The sequence below is a fragment of the Euprymna scolopes genome, chromosome 8, assembly GCF_053919585.1.
Source record: "Euprymna scolopes isolate OS-2025 chromosome 8, ASM5391958v1, whole genome shotgun sequence".
Lineage (NCBI taxonomy): Eukaryota > Metazoa > Mollusca > Cephalopoda > Sepiida > Sepiolidae > Euprymna > Euprymna scolopes.
Genome location: NC_136489.1, coordinates 137,454,935 through 137,474,367, shown reverse-complemented (window position 1 = coordinate 137,474,367; position 19,433 = coordinate 137,454,935). Strand labels below are relative to the sequence as shown.

The window sequence follows — 19,433 nt, the reverse complement described above, 5'->3', positions numbered from 1 at the left end:
CCAATCTTATATAGATTTGGTACAATTACATAGTCGAATATTCATCACCAATGTTATATGGATTTGGTACAATTACATAGTCGAATATTCTTTCACCAATCTTTTATAGATTTGGTACAATTACAAAGTCGAATATTCTTTCACCAATCTTATATAGATTTGGTACAATTACATAGTCGAATATTCATCATCAATCTTATATAGATTTGGTACAATTACATAGTCGAATATTCATCACCAATCTTATGTAGATTTGGTACAATTACATAGTCGAATATTCTTCACCAATCTTATATAGATTTGGTACAATTACATAGTCGAATATTCATCACCAATCTTATATAGATTTGGTACAATTACATAGTCGAATATTCATCACCAATCTTATATAGATTTGGTACAATTACATAGTCGAATATTCATCACCAATCTTATATAGATTTGGTACAATTACATAGTCGAATATTCTTTCACCAATCTTTTATAGATTTGGTACAATTACATAGTCGAGTATTCATCACTAATCTTATATAGATTTGGTACTATTACATAGTCGAATATTCATCACTAATCTTATATAGATTTGGTACAATTACATAGTCGAATATTCATCACCAATCTTGTATAGATTTTTTACAATTACATAGTCGAATATTCATCACCAATCTTATATAGATTTGGTACAATTACATAGTCGAATATTCATCACTAATCTTATATGGATTTGGTACAATTACATAGTCGAATATTCATCACTAATCTTATATAGATTTGGTACAATTACATAGTCGAATATTCATCACTAATCTTATATAGATTTGGTACAATTACATAGTCGAATATTCATCACCAATCTTATATAGATTTGTTACAATTACATAGTCGAATATTCATCACCAATCTTATATAGATTTGGTACAATTACATAGTCGAATATTCATCACCAATCTTATATAGATTTGGTACAATTACATAGTCGAATATTCATCACTAATCTTATATGGATTTGGTACAATTACATAGTCGAATATTCATCACTAATCTTATATAGATTTGGTACAATTACATAGTCGAATATTCATCACTAATCTTATATAGATGTGGTACAATTACATAGTCGAATATTCATCACTAATCTTATATGGATTTGGTACAATTACATAGTCGAATATTCATCACCAATCTAATATAGATTTGGTACAATTACATAGTCGAATATTCATCACCAATGTTATATAAATTTGGTACCATTTAAAAATCGCTGCAAATTGTTTTTTTTTCATATTTTAAAACTAAACATTAATCAGAAGTGATTTATCCAGAGCATTCATCAGCCCAAATATCAGCTGATTTGATATCGTAGATAAATAGATGAAATTTGATGAATGACATTATAATTCTTTTTTTTTTTTTTTTTTTTTTTTTCGATTAGTCCACCGGGCAAATTATTCTTCATAATATAAAATATTCAATAGCGGATTGATTCTATAACAATACATATGCAATCTGCATGAATTAAAATATCATGTTTAAGCATATTGTATGATCAGGCAATGCCTGAAATCCAGCTAGTATTTAATGAAGGGAAGGTTATTATCAATGTTTCAAAAATGCTTGCAACCAACTAAAAGTCAACATTTATAAAGTATCCTTAATAACAGCAAAAAAAAAATATGTCTTTTAAAATTGTTTTTTTTTTCTAAAAACAGAATTCTTGAAAAAGTGAAATTGGTAGTAAAATAAAAATTAGAAAACAGTAAAAAGAAAAACAATCAAATGAATAAAATATTCATCTGTAATATAATCATTTGCAAAAATGGTGGTTAGAAGAAAACAACAACAAATATAGAAAGCTAGCAACAAGAAGACTAACTATAATAAAGATAGGTTTTCATTTTACCCATAAAAATACAATGATTTGCTCAAAATATCTCTCGGTCTTTACATCATTATTTGCCTCCTTGTTTTGTTTTCTCTATTAGCTGCTTTTAATTCGATCTTCCTTTTTAGCTGTTCCTACTTTCTTAAACTGACAAGTTCCTTCAATTTCCTTCTTAGAAATAAACATAGCACACAAAAGCAGCCAAGCAAACTGAAAACATTTTTTAATGGCTTCTTAGAACCGAGAAAAACTGCCCTCTTCATGAAGCTAAAAATCAGAAACAATCAAACAATGTTGAATAAGAAATATTTCTCTTCACTCGATTTCTGAATTTGTTCTAATTCTCAAATATGGTTTCATTTTCCTTCGGATACTATCTGACAGTTTCTCTTTTCTGAACTATTTGATATCACACGTGCATACTTTCTCTTCTACAAGCGAACAATATTACACTTCTCACATTCATTTGTATATCACCCCAACCTGCTAGAAAACCTGCCTCTTGACAGTTGCCAGTTTATATCAAAGGACACACAGCTTACAACAATAATATTCCCTGCTCCATTTCAGTGAATTCACTATTTCCAACAATAACAGCCACCCATCTTACTTGTTCAACTGTGTCAAGAGTTAAACGAAAGTGAACAGGGCCTCTTAAAAAGTCAGTTGAAATCAGAATATTTGAGACAGGAGTATAGAAGTTAATTCTGAATGGTTCTGCAACCATCTGTAGATCAATAAGACTATTGGGTTTTTAAAGGAGAATAAAAAAAGTTTATGTCTATCATCCATAGTTTCGCACACACATACCAAATCATTAGCTTTTAAACATTTACATTACCAGAGTGAAAAGAGATAAATTATATTTTTAGAGTTTAAGTGTAAAAATAGTAATATTTTCAAATTACTGTAGATACACATTGTAATTTGTTCAGGGCAGAGTCAGACATAAGGTCATTTATGAATGTGGAGAAGATTCAGTTTCTCGAAATGGAGCCGTGGATTGAAATAAAAATAGTTTTCTCTTTCACTAACTGAACACAGAAAAGATGAAGAGTAGTATTGGGATAGATACTGCTCTTTGTTCTTTAATAAGAGAACAAGGACATCGATTTATTCGAAAATGTTGTTTATACAAATTAAACAGTTGCACATATTTTCACCAAATGTATCTGTGTAATGAGAAAACCAAAACCAAATTCAAAATGATACAAAAGCTGGTTAAAATGAAATTATTGTTCTTCATTTATTTTCAGTCTTATTTTTTTTCCGCCCATAAACATAACATACACATATGTAATAACAATGTATGGCACTCGTCTGCTTTCAATAAAATCACTCCAATTATCTCCCTTGGATGCTTTCATTCTCTCTGTTTCACTTATTACTTCTCTTTTCGCAAGAGCGGTGAATTGGTAGCAACAGTAGTCATTGAAGCGATGTGGTTGCTATGGAAACCAGTCATAAAAAACGTTGCTCACTTCCTTACATTTTTTTACGATTTTTAACTCCAGTAAATTCATCATAATTTCTGTTTCACTGAACGAAAATTGAAATTTTTTTTTTTCACAACATAGCTGAGGTGATCTATAACCTATAACTGTTCGAAATTTGGTTGAAAAATAAGTGAGCGGTGAAGCTTTCAAGCAGTTCTAAATGACTAAAACTGCCACTTAATCATATATTTAAACACTACCGTGTTTGAATGATATATATCATTTTTGAACAAAATTAAAAATGGCTTCCGTTTTTACATGCTCAATTTTAAGGTATAAAGATAAAATTGATCTTTTACATTTTACACACATAATTTCTTTGACTTTTGAACAAAACTAAAACAGAAATGACTTCCCTGTTTTTATTTTTTATTTTGTTTTAATTCATTTATTTATCTGAACAATTAAATGGAAATACGCTCTTCTACCGACCGACGAATCAAAAACCAGAATCACTTCATAACACATACTGGATAGTTTAGAATTCTGCATATACTTTTCGTTTTTCACACAAGAAACTTTGCTCTTTACGATTCTTTGGACTGACTACCTAATGGAAACTATTCTTTGTCTTCATCTTAGCTTTTACAATTCAAAGCGCTTCTGGATTAATAGTGTTACTTTTTTTTTTGACACAAGGCTTCTTTTTTGAAATTAAAATAGCTGACAACTCAAAAAATAAAATGCTTGAACCATTTTTCCAGCAACGTTAGCAACAGATTTCATATAAGTTTTCCATTTTAGGTTGGAGTGAAAATGAGTTCTAAGAACTTATCAAAGAGGTGGGGGCTTCCTCAAGGATATAGTCATTCATTTAAACTGGAGAGAAAAGAGGGCTGGTGCTGATAGAGAAAAACTTGGCTTTAGAGGCGTTGAAAGTAACCAGCCACTTTTCCCTCCATGGCATCAGTCAGAAGAGAGAAAGTCAGAAATATCTAACATCAGAGTTCATTGAAGTCATTGTGATGTCTGCAGAGATATTAACGATGTACTTCAGGCTCATGGAAATAAAGGATGTACTTCAGGCTCAGGAAATAAAGGATTTGATGGTTGAGAGGATATTTCCAAAGATTCTATAGCTAACATGCTTGTAAAGCAAACCTTTGTCACCTTATAAGCAAAGCCCCTCACTGATAAATTCATTTATCCTATGTAATATCACTGTCATCACATTAGCTGTTGATTTTGCAGGATAAAATCCGTATTGTTTGTCACTAAGTAAATTGCTTTTGTTGCTGCTGAGGTGGTTAACAATTTCTTGATTTATTGCAAATTCAAGCAACTTAGTTATGACACACAGGAAACAGAACTGAAATGCTGAAGATCAAGTTTCAGTATTATTAAATACCATGCAGACCAATGAAGTCTTCCAAGGTGATGGAAAGCATTTCTTTTTTAAGCAAAGGTTGAACAGCTTTGTAAGGACAAGAGTTATTTCTGGTTGTAGTTTTTAAATAATATGAATGGAATGTTATCGAGATCAGTTGCCTTACCAGCATCAAGGTTCTGTTTGGTAATATCCCAGACAAGATATATGGATGTCATAGATGAGAATTTTGAAAATATGATGCTGAGATCATTTGGCTCATTACTGATGGTTTGGATAGAGGTTTTATATCTATTCAGGACTGTTTCAGTGATGAAAAACATTGACAGCATTAAAATCAACATTTGAACCTGAAGACAAACATCTACAGCCATAAAAAGTTTCCTGAAAGTTGTTCCTTGAAATAAAGTTGAAAAATTAACTATTTTTTGTCCATGATGGTTAGTTAATTGATTGCACACAAAACGGATAACCCAGTCAACATAATGCATAGTGTTATCAATTTAGTAGCCCCCTCTGTCTCCATATGTAGAGAATTTGTCAAGAATCAAACCTGTAGAATTTGGCTCTTGTGTGCATTGCTTTTCTGCTGAGAAATCTGAAGATTTTGATAAATGTTGATGTTGGACTGAAATTATTTTTTCAAAGAATTCAACAAAATGTTTTACAAAATCTAATTTCAAAAAGTAATTAAAATACTTTCATTAATTACATTACCTTTTTTTGTCTATTTTTCAATATTTAAATTAAATTTAAATAACATTAAACAAAAGAGATATTTAAAAATGAAATTATTATGCAAATTCATATTTCCTTTTGTTTGTTTTCTTTTGTTCTTATGTTAGGGTTTGAATCTGGCATTTTACTTTTTGGGGCTCAGAGAATTTAAGTTGAAAATATCGGTTCCGAAGCATTTTAGGAAATTTTCATAAAGTGAGCACTAAATCATCACATAAATGAGAGCTTAGCAAAACCAGAATGATTGTCCTGCTCGTTAATGGTTTTCTATTTTTCTTTAGTAAAAGGCCTTGTATCTTATTTGAAATCTGATGTTTTGATGAGTCGCTTTAATGTCTATTTGAAGCATATGATTCATATAATTACTAAATGAAAATATTTTCATTTAATGTATTTAATAATGAAAATTTATCTGATAAATATGAACTCTTGAAGAAGTATTGGTATATATGCTTATATTCTAAGTTAGAAGCTATTTGATTGAATAACCTACATCCTTTTCATTTTAGCAATATATCATATTCCAAGCATTTATTTGTTTTTCAGAAATTTTTATTGTGTGTATTCGAATTATGATTGAAGAGAAAGTTGGCTCATTTGGTTAGAGGGTTAGATCAGACGGGATACGGCCATTAAGTTGTGATCACGCATAAAAGGCAATAAGACAAGCCAACCAATGATATTGATGTTACTATTCAAAGTACACACATCACTGCGCCATTATTTGTATACAAATTAATTATAAGCACTCGCACACTTCAAAATAAAAGGAATATTCTTGATGGATGATTCCTTTGATGTACCGACAAGGATTTTTAACAGTTCTATTTATTTTTTTTATGTGATCCCCCGGCGTCGGGACCATTATACAACCTCCATTTGGCAAGACTCCTCTAAGTTTGAACTTTGTTGATGCTGACCAAAGTTACTTTCGGTCAGTGAGTTAATCCAATGCACCAAAATAATTTATTTTTCTTTTTTTGTATTTTTATAACCTAACTTCTTATTTTAGACATATTAGTTAAAAAAACAAACAGCGTTTTTGTTTAATAGTGTTTCATCTATATTTTTTGATGTCGATAATACATATATCTGCTTCATGGGATAAATGAATTCAGTTTAAAATCATGCGAGAACCATAATTTCTTTATGTGCACTGAAATGTCTTTATTTCCTTGGGATTATTATGGTGTCTTGCTAGAATAATGCACATAATACATAATGTAATACAATAAATGTATAGAATAATGCACATAATATATAATGTAATATAATAAATGTATAGAATAATGCACATGTAATACAATAAATGTATAGAATAATGCACATAATATATAATGTAATATAATAAATGTATAGAATAATGCACATGTAATACAATAAATGTATAGAATAATGCACATAATATATAATGTAATATAATAAATGTATAGAATAATGCACATAATATATAATGTAATATAATAAATGTATAGAATAATGCACATAATACATAATGTAATATAATAAATGTATAGAATAATGCACATAATATATAATGTAATATAATAAATGTATAGAATAATGCACATAATATATAATGTAATATAATAAATGTATAGAATAATGCACATAATATATAATGTAATATAATAAATGTATAGAATAATGCGCATAATATATAATGTAATATAATAAATGTATAGAATAATGCACATAATACATAATGTAATATAATAAATGTATACAATAATGCACATAATACATAATGTAATATAATAAATGTATACAATAATGCACATAATACATAATGTAATATAATAAATGTATACAATAATGCACATAATACATAATGTAATATAATAAATGTATACAATAATGCACATAATATATAATGTAATATAATAAATGTATAGAATAATGCACATAATACATAATGTAATATAATAAATGTATAGAATAATGCACATAATACATAATGTAATATAATAAATGTATACAATAATGCACATAATACATAATGTAATATAATAAATGTATAGAATAATGCACATAATACATAATGTAATATAATAAATGTATAGAATAATGCACATAATACATAATGTAATATAATAAATGTATACAATAATGCACATAATATATAATGTAATACAATAAATGTATACAATAATGCACATAATATATAATGTAATATAATAAATGTATACAATAATGCACATAATACATAATGTAATACAATAAATGTATACAATAATGCACATAATATATAATGTAATATAATAAATGTATAGAATAATGCACATAATACATAATGTAATACAATAAATGTATAGAATAATGCACATAATACATAATGTAATATAATAAATGTATAGAATAATGCACATAATATATAATGTAATACAATAAATGTATACAATAATGCACATAATATATAATGTAATATAATAAATGTATACAATAATGCACATAATACATAATGTAATATAATAAATGTATAGAATAATGCACATAATACATAATGTAATATAATAAATGTATAGAATAATGCACATAATACATAATGTAATATAATAAATGTATAGAATAATGCACATAATACATAATGTAATATAATAAATGTATAGAATAATGCACATAATATATAATGTAATATAATAAATGTATAGAATAATGCACATAATATATAATGTAATATAATAAATGTATAGAATAATGCACATAATACATAATGTAATATATTGCAGGAAGACCATACAACATAGCAGCAGGATTCAACTCCATATCACACCTCCAGGAAAACCCAGAAGTGCTTGTCTGAGAACTTTCAAAATTTCACTAGCTTCAACATCTAGCCTCCCAACTCATTATAGACTATTATGTGTGGAACAGAATTGAGAAAGACATCAACCATATGCTTCCAACACTAAAACAATGCTGACTGCCATGATCAAACTGATCGTCAGTTGTTTCTCAGAAGGCACTTTGAAGACTACATGTTTCAGGTCTCAACTGAAGGTGCAGAGTGGCTTTGTCAAGTGTGCTATATTCGGAAAATGATCTAGGAGTTGCACTTTAAATTTTTTTTAGAATACATAAATAAATGATTTTTTGTTTCCTTTTCCAAATGTTTTAAATATATTCTGAACACTCTAATATATGTGCGAGTGAGAAATAATAAAAAATATGTGTGCTTTTGTATACTTCTAATTTCCCATGAGTAAACAAAACATTTGACAAAATTTTAATCGCAGAACACTTACAGCAATTCAGCAAATATGGTTGATAAGTTTTATTTCCAACTAGCTGCATCTGTCCTGACATTGCCTAGGAGATTAACTCAAGAGATTCCAGGCCCAACCTTGAGCAGTCATGCATGACACACAGAAAAAAAAACAAACAAAAAACAAATGAACAACCTAATTGAATGCTTATTTGTGCAAAAGAAATTATGTAAAATAAACATTATTACCAAACTTTATCTGAGTTTTTGTTGCTTTTTTTATTTTACTTAATAGGGATAAATATTGCTGTTAAATTGTTAAAAATGAAAATGTTTTCTGACAATGTGAAAATCGATGAAGAAACAGTACAAATGAAGGAAGCAAACGGTCAACTAACCAAAATATAGTGTTGTACTTAGATGAAGATTTTAGGTGAGTTTCACACAGTAGCAGAAACTTTTTAAAGAAAAATCAGATTGAATTTTAAAATGAAAAAAAGGAAGAAATTGATAAATGCAGAAACTGCTATCATTAATGAATAAATCAACATTACGAGGTGTTTTTGTAATAGAAACACAAATTTCGGAATGAGAATAGATGTAATATTTATACTCAAACATATTGACAATTTGTGTATTTTGTATGCATTCTATTACTCTTGAAAACTAAACAAAATAAAGTACAGATGGATCTTGTGAATCTAATGCAATTAAGTGGCAAAAAGTTTGAGTTTCATAAATTACAGACCTTTTCTGATTTATTGTTTGAATAAAAAAATTCAACACTAAGATATTTTAGGTAGGAATGTACCTATAGTAAATATGTGAAAGTATGACCAACATATCCACTGCCCACTGTTTAGATGACCTTGCACCTAATTTGTGTAAATTATAAATGGTATCCCAATATTTCTGTTGCCAAAAAATAACAGAATGCATTCTGATACTATAGTTCATCTTTTCCGTTTTTTTGTTATTGGGAGAGATTATATATCTTTTTGGAAAAAAAATGAAAGTGCAGTATCTGTTGTTTCATGCCGTCTGTCCTCTATTGGGGGAATTCTTCTAAAATTGATCATTGAAGAAATGATTAAAAAAATTCTTCTAAAAATTATTGGAAAAATTCTTCTAAAATAAATCAATATTATTTTATCCAGATCTAGAGTGTCTTTTTGTGGGAGTTAGATTTTCTCCACATTAAAAATGATCTTTTCCGAAATTACACATCTTTCCTATGTTTGGTCATTAGAGAAACTTTTTCTTCTAAACATTAAACCAATATTTCTTTTGTCTGAATCCATAGTGTTTTGTTGTGGGATCTGGAATTTCTCCACATAGAAAACCGGTCTGTTGTAAGTCTCTGTCTTAATGTGCTGCTAAATGAATCAGAACATACGCAAGTGCATTTTTGTAGTTTACCGCCTGTGCTATTATTTTGCTACGATATTCAAGTTAAGTGCAATATTTATGTTTGTTTTATCAAATTGTCCAGTAAAAGTACAGATTAGTTAACATGTTGATAATGGTTCTCTAATTCAAAACATTATTATTACAGCATGGTCTGTACTGAAATACTACTGTAGTTTCACATAATTCTTAGTCTTTTTTTGTTTTTTCATATGAAATCAGTATATCAGCTATTGAAGAAAGAAAAGAATGTTATGTAAGAAATAAAATTATTCAGGTGTATTTTCGTATGTCTTATCAGTTTACATGGACAGAATTCAACAGTCTAAATGCTTTTAAATGCTGCCCATGCAGCAGTGAACAGTTGTTAAATATCAAGGGTTAATTTATTAATTAGGTGTGTATGGGGTTTAATAATGTAAATCCTATTTTAATCTAGTAAATATTTTGTAACATTTGATTCATATTGTTTTTATAAAGGCCAAAAATCACCTGAAGTAGTCTATGATAATTGTTGAAAATCCAGCAACATTACTTCTGATATGATATTGAAAAAATTGTTTGCATTTTTCTTACTAGACAACATAATTCATTCAGAATATTTGTATTTTTAATTCTTTCAAAAGGAAAATCATTTTAATTAATACTAAGATTACTCACATTAAAAACCGCTCATAAAACATTAAGCATTATTTTAATAAATTTTATATTAGAGTCACCATGTAAAAAAAGGTTTCTGTATTTTAATTTTGCTGACAGATATGTTACTGTGAAAACAAAAAACTAATATCATTTCTATATTGAGTACCAGAAGAGGAAAAAAATTAGTTAAATATAAAAGATTTGAAAAAGAGCAAAATGGTTATGATTATAAGGACATTTGATATTAAAAAATATCAAATGAATTTTTTAAATATTTCTAATCTTTTAAATATTATTGTGAAATCACTAAAAAAAGTACCATGAAGATGTAGGGTCTATTTCAATGTAGGAGTTGTTTAAATAAGTTTAAATATTCATTTGTTTCTTATCATTTTAAAAATATTGTGAGCAACTTTGAAACTCAGAATGTGCTACTCAAACATCAGAAATTAAATAAATAATAATATTTTAAATATAATTTTTGAATGAATGCATTCATTGATCTTTGCCATATAAATTTGTAAAACTCACACACAAGTACTTTGGAAGTAAATAAAATGAATAATATTTTGAAGTAAATCTCATATATATAAAGTAAAATGAGATTTTTCCCTATTTTATTCATAAACAAAAACTGCATACAAAACTCATCTCAATATGTAAAATATGGCTCATATTGTGTTTTGATAAAAAATATTTTTTTTAATTTCCAGCTGAGTCTTTGTATATTTAATCAGACCAATAGACTTTGTTTTGTTCAGTACATCAAAGGAGATTTTTTTTTTTTTTTTTACATGGAGTTCACCACTTCACCACTTATCAAGGCCCAATAGCCACTCAGGGATAAGGGTTAAATGTTTGCACACCGATGTGAGGAGTTTGGATGTTGGGATAGACATCTCTGGTAGCAAGGTTTCTTATAATTGTTAAAGAAAAGAACCTTTGTCTTAGAAGCATTAAATGCAATCATCTTTTTTTGGACACATTCCACTATAGACTGGAGATAATTTTCTAAGGATCCAACTATATTCTTTGTAAGTTACAAGTTCTCTGACTGCTACTTCAATCACTAATTCAAATATTTTGTCGGCTACAAATTTGTTTACTGCTTTTATTAATAATATTTAATGTATATATTTTTAAAATGGACATGTTTTTCAATCTCAATCTCCAAAGCCAAAAATTTTTTTAAAAGAAAATACATTTCAATACTTTTTGTTCTTAAGAACATAAACAAATGCTCTGCATAAAACTCAAAAAAAAAAAAAAAAAAAAAAACTTGAGTTAAAATCAAAATACCAATTTTGTAGGAAGAAACTTGAGAAAGGAAAACTTGAGAAACAAGTTTGCTTTACTTTATTATATAGATACATGAAGAAAAAATGTTTAGATTTATTCATAAACAATTTGCGAGGATTATAAAAGAGAAAAATATAAAGTTTTTAAATAAAACAATTTTTCAAAGATTGAGATAAAACTATTAGTATTTTTATACTATTTTATATCCATAATATTTTTGAGGGAAGAACTAATATAGGCAAAATAAGATATAAAAAAGCAACAAACTGAAAAACTTTCTTTGAATATTGTCATCAATATTAATGTTATTTGGGTGAATTTTTAAGCTGGTAATGAAAGTGGAAACCCTATGAATGAGGTGGCTTGTACTAGTTCAAAAGAAATATTCAGATTCAACTTGATTCATACTGAATGAATATTTATAATGTATTGTTCAACATGAAAGAAGAAGAGAATTCATTGATAAAGTGTGAAGAGATATATATGCATAATGGGGTTTACATATTTGTAAAAAATGATTTCATAAATAAAAAAAAAAGCAAGAACATAAAAAGGATGAAAACTCCTGACCTAAATATTCATTTCACTTTGTGTTTAAAGCATTTTCTCATAGTCACAAATTATTTAGATGTTATTTGAAACATGAGATATTTCTAGATTAACTTTGGTGTATTTTTAATAGTTTATAATTTTAACAAAAAACTTTATAAAATCAAATACAACAAAATGTAGAGCATTATCAATAATTACTTTCTTCAGCATAATGTTATCAATATACAAAATCCAAATCTTAAAATTCAGGTTTGGATTAAACATGTAAATATTGCTGTTGTTAGACAAGTAAAAAAAAAATTATATAATGCCAAGATGAGCACAGATTTCAATTTTATTATCAGTTCAATATTCTCTGCTCAATGTAAGTTCTGTAAAAGTTTCATAAAAAATTATCTATTCCTTGTTTATTCTGATAATATTTCCAAAGTTATCAAATTCAAATAAGATTCTGTTGAATGGTGGACAATGAAATAAAAGTCATTTTAATGACAAGGCTGAAGAATTGATTTTTAATTTAATTTTATGGAACTATTTTGTAATAATAACTGTGAACATGAAATTTATTAACACTTTCTGTTTGTTTATGATCTAGACAACTTTTATGCAGCTGTATTGATATATTATTATCCTTGCTGCACTGGACCAAAATCAGAAAGTTTTAAAATTGTTAACATTTTGGCCACCTCAACAAAATGTGGCCATTCAGAGACAAAAAATCATTCAAAATGTTATTAATCTTCTTTTTAATGCAGGTTTTAAGGTGCTTAGGTCTTGAGAGAGTTAATATATGAACTATTTTACAGAGGCAATAGTCAGTCACATTAAAAAAGAAATTGCTTAATACTACTACTACTACTAATAATAATAATAATAAAAAGTTAAAACTATGTTTTTATTCAACACTATTTTATCTTTGTTTTTTTGTTTTGTTTTATTTCAATTCGACCCAAAACAAGTAACATTGTAAGCATGGAGACATAAAGGGCTATCGTGAGGTAGGGGTCAGATTTATAAAAGGCATCTTCTGTGAATAATTGTGCAACAAAATATTGTTTCACATTACATTTAAATTTCTACACACTTATACAGTCAGGGAAACAGGAAGTAAGGAGAGAATTCCAGACACAAATAGTTTAAGGACAGAAGATATTAGAGTAGAAAGCCTTCCGGTATATGCTTATCTCTACAATGAAGAGGTGTGATTTTGCGGATTGTTATGTTTGTCAGGGGTTTTGTTGAGGAACTGAAATACTTGTAAAACAAGAATGGATGAAACATTGCAGTTGTGATACAGGAACTGGAGCTTAGTAAACAGTGTGCATCTATTAGGTTAGAAACTCATATTTACTCTGTTTTCTAGCCAGATAGGAGTCCATTTTCTTTGCAGCAGACTCTTCTCTGTATTTATTCCAATTCATGTTAGCTGTGAGGAGTTTGGATGTTGGGATAGACATCTCTGGTAGCATACTTCCAGAGTTATTAAGGTTTCTTATAATTGTTAAAGAAAAGAACCTTTGTCTTAGAAGCATTAAATGCAATCATCTTTTTTTGGACGCATTCCACTATAAACTAGAGATAATTTTCTAAGGATCCAACTATTGCCTTAGATATGTCTTCATTCGATGTGCCCACATGTCCAAAATAGAGTATGATGTCATCAATAAATATACACATATGGGATACACTTACATTAATATTATGATGTTTAGATGTGTAGCCATCAAGGACGACCTGGGTCTTAACCTTAACCTAAAAATCTGTATTAAAAATGTGGTGGCTCAGTCTCTTGGTTTGTAAATATAAGTGGAAACAGTGACTCAAGTAAGTTTTTATGAGGAATCCAACTGGGCTGGTGCATCTACCACTAGCCTCTTCCTCTTGGATAGGGTCCAAAACAAAGTTTTCAATCTAATATATCCCACTTAGTCAACTAAGCTCCAGCCCCTGTCCTATCGCTGCAATGCTGCATCTCTGTGCCTGTTTTACAAATATTTTAATAGAATTTGCTCTGATGAATTTGTTGCACTTGTGTCCCCTCGATGTACATATCCCTGACAAGCCGCTTAACAATAAAATCTCATCCCTTAACTGCTGAAGTCCCTAAATACCAGATAGTTTCTTCCCTTGAACAGCTAGACTTTGGAATTCCCTTCCTGCTACCTGCTTCCATGGCTGTACTGATATGCAGAAGTTTAAATGTAATGTAAACCAACATCTTGTTAATCTTTCTTTGCCATGGTCCCAAATAGTAGCCCCTTATGTGATGTGCCTTGTTAGAGGTGAACATGAGTAAAAAAAAAATATTAAGCTTGTGTTAGTGTTGTTTACAATACTTTTTGTATTGGACAGCTGTAAACACCAGAGACGACATTTTACTTTCAATTTTATTAAAATTGAATATTATAGAAGTTAAAGAATAAGATTAAAAATTATAATATTGGCATCAGAGGTCATCTTCCATTCTCCAAAAATGCCAGGTATGGCTGATAGTTTTACAGGGTGGAACGGCAAAATTGTTGCCCTAGAAAAAACAACATGATTCCATTTCCATTTGATGAAAACCGGTTTTCTTTTTTTTGTTGCAGACCATCTACTAGTTGGCCAGTTGTGTACAAATCCCAAGAGCAGTAGAAGCCTTCTTTCATTTCTGAAAGTGATACAATGTTCAACGAGTGAGATCGGAGATGTGCCGCTGTACAACTCATGCTCTCTACCAATCCAAGTTATGACAACAGAACCCTCAAAATGCATCACTGAATTGTCACGAATAACAGGGATGTGCCCAGGGTGATGAAAACAAGGTTTCCAATCACAGTTATGGTTTTTAGTGTGGTTTCACGTCGTGCCACTGCACATATTTGAAGTCAGATGAAAAGTCAACACCAAAGTGTACCTGGATGTGCTGAAGAGTGTGATAATCTGATGCAATCAGGGGGCCGCTGGCAGACCCTGGGTGTGACAGCAGGACTTGGTGCTGGCCCACAAGTCCACAGAGACCCAGGCTTGACTTCAGAAGGAGTTATGACTTTGTACCCTCCTCTCACTGGCACCTCCTCCTCCTCCCTCAACCTGAATCTGCTAAACTACTTCGTTTGGTCATACGTCGAGAAGATCACCAACATGACCTCCCACAACACCAAAGCCAGCCTGATAACCACCATCCGCCAAGTTCCTGCTGGCGCTTGTGGAAAAGGCATTCTCCAAGTTCTGGACCCGTATCAAGGTGGTAATTAGGCTGAAGGTGGCTACATTGAATAGATGTCAGCTCTACTACATAATCAAGTCATTTGAATTTATTTTTTCAATACAAGTTTTAAAATAAAGCTGTAGTGTTGTTTTACCCTATATATGAACCCAACAATTGTTAGCTTCAAGATTTGCTACGATTTCAATATATTTGAAAACAAAACAATACCATGAAGTGCAGTTGGAAATTAATGTAAAGATTTATTACACCTATACTACAAAGACAGATCACTATTATTTAAATCAACATAGTCATTTAAAATACTGTATATATAGTAAACAGTAATGACCTGAATATGACTACTTGTATGCCTAATTTACATAATTATTTTTAAACAGTTTATGTTTATGTTTAGTATTATTTATTTGCATTTTTATTGTTCTGTTTTCATAGATATTAAGTTGTCCGCAAAGTTTGTAAACACTTGCAAAAAATTGAAATTTTACTCGCCAAGTAATAACAACAACAACAAAAAATTAATCTTCAAAATAAAGGATATCATTTTTCAAGACAATCAATCTGGAAGCTTTTGTGTCTAGTCAAAGTACCATTTAGCCAGCTTCGAATAAAAGAATTCTTGACATGCTTCCTCGACTTCATCAGATGAGTTGAATTGCTAGCCCTTCAGAAAGTGTTGCATTGAGTGAAAAAGATCATAATCTGATGGAGCACAACCTCAACGCCCTCCAGCTCTTCAAATTTGTCTTTGGTCTTCCTGGTGGAGTGTGGCTTGGCATTGTCCTGCTGTATCAAAGTATGTTTTTGGTTGATAAGAGCCAGGTACTTTTGCTCCAACTTTTTGTAGATTTGCTTAAACTGTAAAATTTGGCACATGGCACAACCATTTGGAACCAACTCAAAATGCACGATTCCTTCAAACTTCCACCAAACACACAACATGACTTTCTTGCCGAATTGATCTTGTTGTGAAACCAATGGTGTCTCTTGTCCTTTCTGAATGCTTGTCTCAATTGTGCTGGACAAAATAGACTCCTTCCTTGTCCGATGTCATAATGCACTTCCAAAAACGCTCATTGCTGAGCAATTCACAAATTTCAACTTGTTTGTTGGCTTGTGCTTTAGTGAGTTCGTTCGGATCTTGGCATGACTTTTTGTGAACAAAATCAAGTTACTTAAAGTGTCGATGAATTGCCGATTTACGAACTCCAAGCTCATTAGCCAATTAATTATCGATTGCTCGATGAAGGCGCAATGTCCAACCCGGTTTGCAAGTCTCCATCATGAAACTTTAACGGCCGTCCTAAACGAGGCTTATCTTCAAGTCTCATATTGCCAGAATCGAAACATTTAACCACTTTAAGATCACCGCATATGCAATTATTTCTTCACTTTCGGTAGCACAAATCTTTTCTGGGGCTTTCCTGGTTAAATCAAACTCGCAGCTGAATTGCCATCTAAAATAGAAATATGAGGATTACTATCTATATATATAAAAGCGAAAATGTATGTATGTATGTACGCTTTTCCTCGATGTCCACAAAAGGCTTCTTTCAGAGAAGCGCTCGCTCGCTTCACAACTTCTTACAACTTTTTATATCATCTATAAATTGTAATATCTCACAGTTAACCACGGAGCTCGCCTGTCTATTTAATTTTATTGACTTTCAAACGTTAATTATTCGACATTTCCCACATCGGCACACGTTACATTCGGTTTTCGGTATAAAAAAAAGCGAAACTCTACTCTAATCACAGGCCCAGAGCCAGTGGTCTCGAGAGAGCTAAGTAACGTTTGGTCAATGTTGACTTCGTCATATCAGACGGTAGCTTTCATTTCGAGACGAGGGAGCGGGTTTTTAAAAACAAACAAACCGATTTATTGACCTCATTAAAAACTGTCCTGCACAAAATGCTAGCTGCCTGCTGAATAGCTATTGCTGTAACGTCAATCAAAAACGCGCACCTGTTTTTTTCCACACTTTACTATTTTCCAACTGCGCGTCGTCAAGGCTTAATTTTTTTTCATGGGCACCTGTTTTTTTTTCACACACCTACAAACACCCGGGCAACGCCGGGTACCCCTCACTAGTAACAATATAAATGCAAAAATCAAGTAAAAATTGTGTAAAAATTCAATGTTTTGCAAGTGTTTACAAACATTTTGGACAACCTAATAGCAGATTAAAGATATGTATAAATTTAAAAAGAATAATTAAAGTTTGGTTAATAGCTGTTCGATGGAAGATAGTTTTTTATTTTATTATAAAATAAGATAAAAAACTATCTTCCATCCAACAGCTATTAACCAAACTTTAATTATTCTTTTTAAATTTATACATATCTGTAAAATTAAAACATTGAGAGAAAAATAAATGTGATTTTAAAGTAAATTGATGGAAAAATGTTTCATGTGGCTCAAGTTAAACTATCAAAAAATGAAAACGATGATTGTATCTATTAAAAATTCTTATTTAGTTTTTAGTAAGAATTAAATGTGTAGACTTGACTTTTAATGACAATAGAATAAACAGAATTGACTCCAGAATTTTACTTCAATGCTTCTGATATTTTGGCTAAAATTCTGAGGACTTAAATTTGGTTCTGCAATTATAAATTAATTTAAATTTTGGAACAAGTCTCACATTCTTTATTTAATATCAGTATTTCATTGTTTAAATACATTCTATTATCTTACTTTGTAATGTGCATATTCTTTTTTTTTTTTAAGGCAGAAAAGAAAACTTATGTAATCTGTTATCCAATAAATAATTGGCACATGTGTTTGCTGTCATCCTTTTCCCTCATCTTACAGACCCTAACCTTTCCTTCTCCATCCTTTTTTATGAATGACCTGAAACTAAAAATAGCAGCCCAGGACAGAGCAATTTTTACAAATGCATGCAAGCCTTTCTTCATTTTTAAAATGTTGTGTTTGCACCCCCCTTCCCCATCTTCTACAGAGCCTTTGATATTCAGAACCAGACATAATAGTGCCTTTTTACCTGATTTTGTGCTGTGCAGGCGGTAACACACTATTGATGAAAAAAAAGGAGAGTATAGGAAACTGAAGAAGTTTGAAACAACAACAGCAATGATGATGATGGTGGTTGTGATGATGATGATGATGATGATGATGATGATGAACAAAAAAAAATGACTGATACAAAAATATCTGATAAAGGTTTTTTTCTTTGTTCATTACACCCTTAAAAACAGCTACTCCTCTTCTGCTGCAAACTTTTCTTGAAAGAAGAGGGGAGGGCTTTCGTTCCCCCCACCCCCGCCGCCTCATTCTGAAGGAGTGTGGTTATGCACATCTCATACACACTGATCTCTACCTGACTTCCCAGAACGGCATACCCCTATCTTTTGAGACTGATTGTCTTGTCATCACAGTAGATGATGTCATTACCATTGATGGGGAGGGAAAAGGAATGTAGTAGAGGGAGAAAGACTTAATGAAGAGGATTCCAACTTTGTCATTCTTTCTGTTATTTCTCATCTCATCATACCAAATTGACTTGCTCAACATATTTCTCCACGCCCCTTCTTAACTTTTCATAGATTACAAATAACTAATAACTACTGCTGTTATAAATACTAATATTATTATTAGCCATAATTGAAAACTATTTTTTAAAAAGGGTTTAAAATTTAATTTTCTTCTAGTAATT

The 19,433-nt window shown here is 30.1% G+C and overlaps 1 protein-coding gene and 1 long non-coding RNA gene across 3 annotated transcripts in view; one reads left to right on the top strand and one right to left on the bottom strand.

Annotated features, from left to right (window-relative positions):
- The window catches only part of LOC145283779 (uncharacterized), an 82,537-nt gene extending 65,941 nt beyond the window's left edge, over positions 1 to 16,596 (top strand). Inside the window, exon 2 of one of the 2 annotated variants that reach the window (XR_013868757.1) lies at positions 8,173 to 8,906. Coding sequence is in view for 1 of the 2 variants with exons in the window: in XM_080132837.1 (XP_079988963.1) it covers positions 15,420 to 15,785 (366 nt within the window). In the remaining variant the exon portion in view is untranslated. Of the gene's footprint in view, positions 1 to 8,172; positions 8,907 to 15,136 lie in introns of those variants that run through there. The other variant, XM_080132837.1, reaches the window with a different exon arrangement.
- Positions 1 to 19,433, bottom strand: part of LOC145283781 (uncharacterized) — a 189,947-nt gene that overhangs the window by 135,499 nt on the left and 35,015 nt on the right. The window lies entirely within an intron of this gene.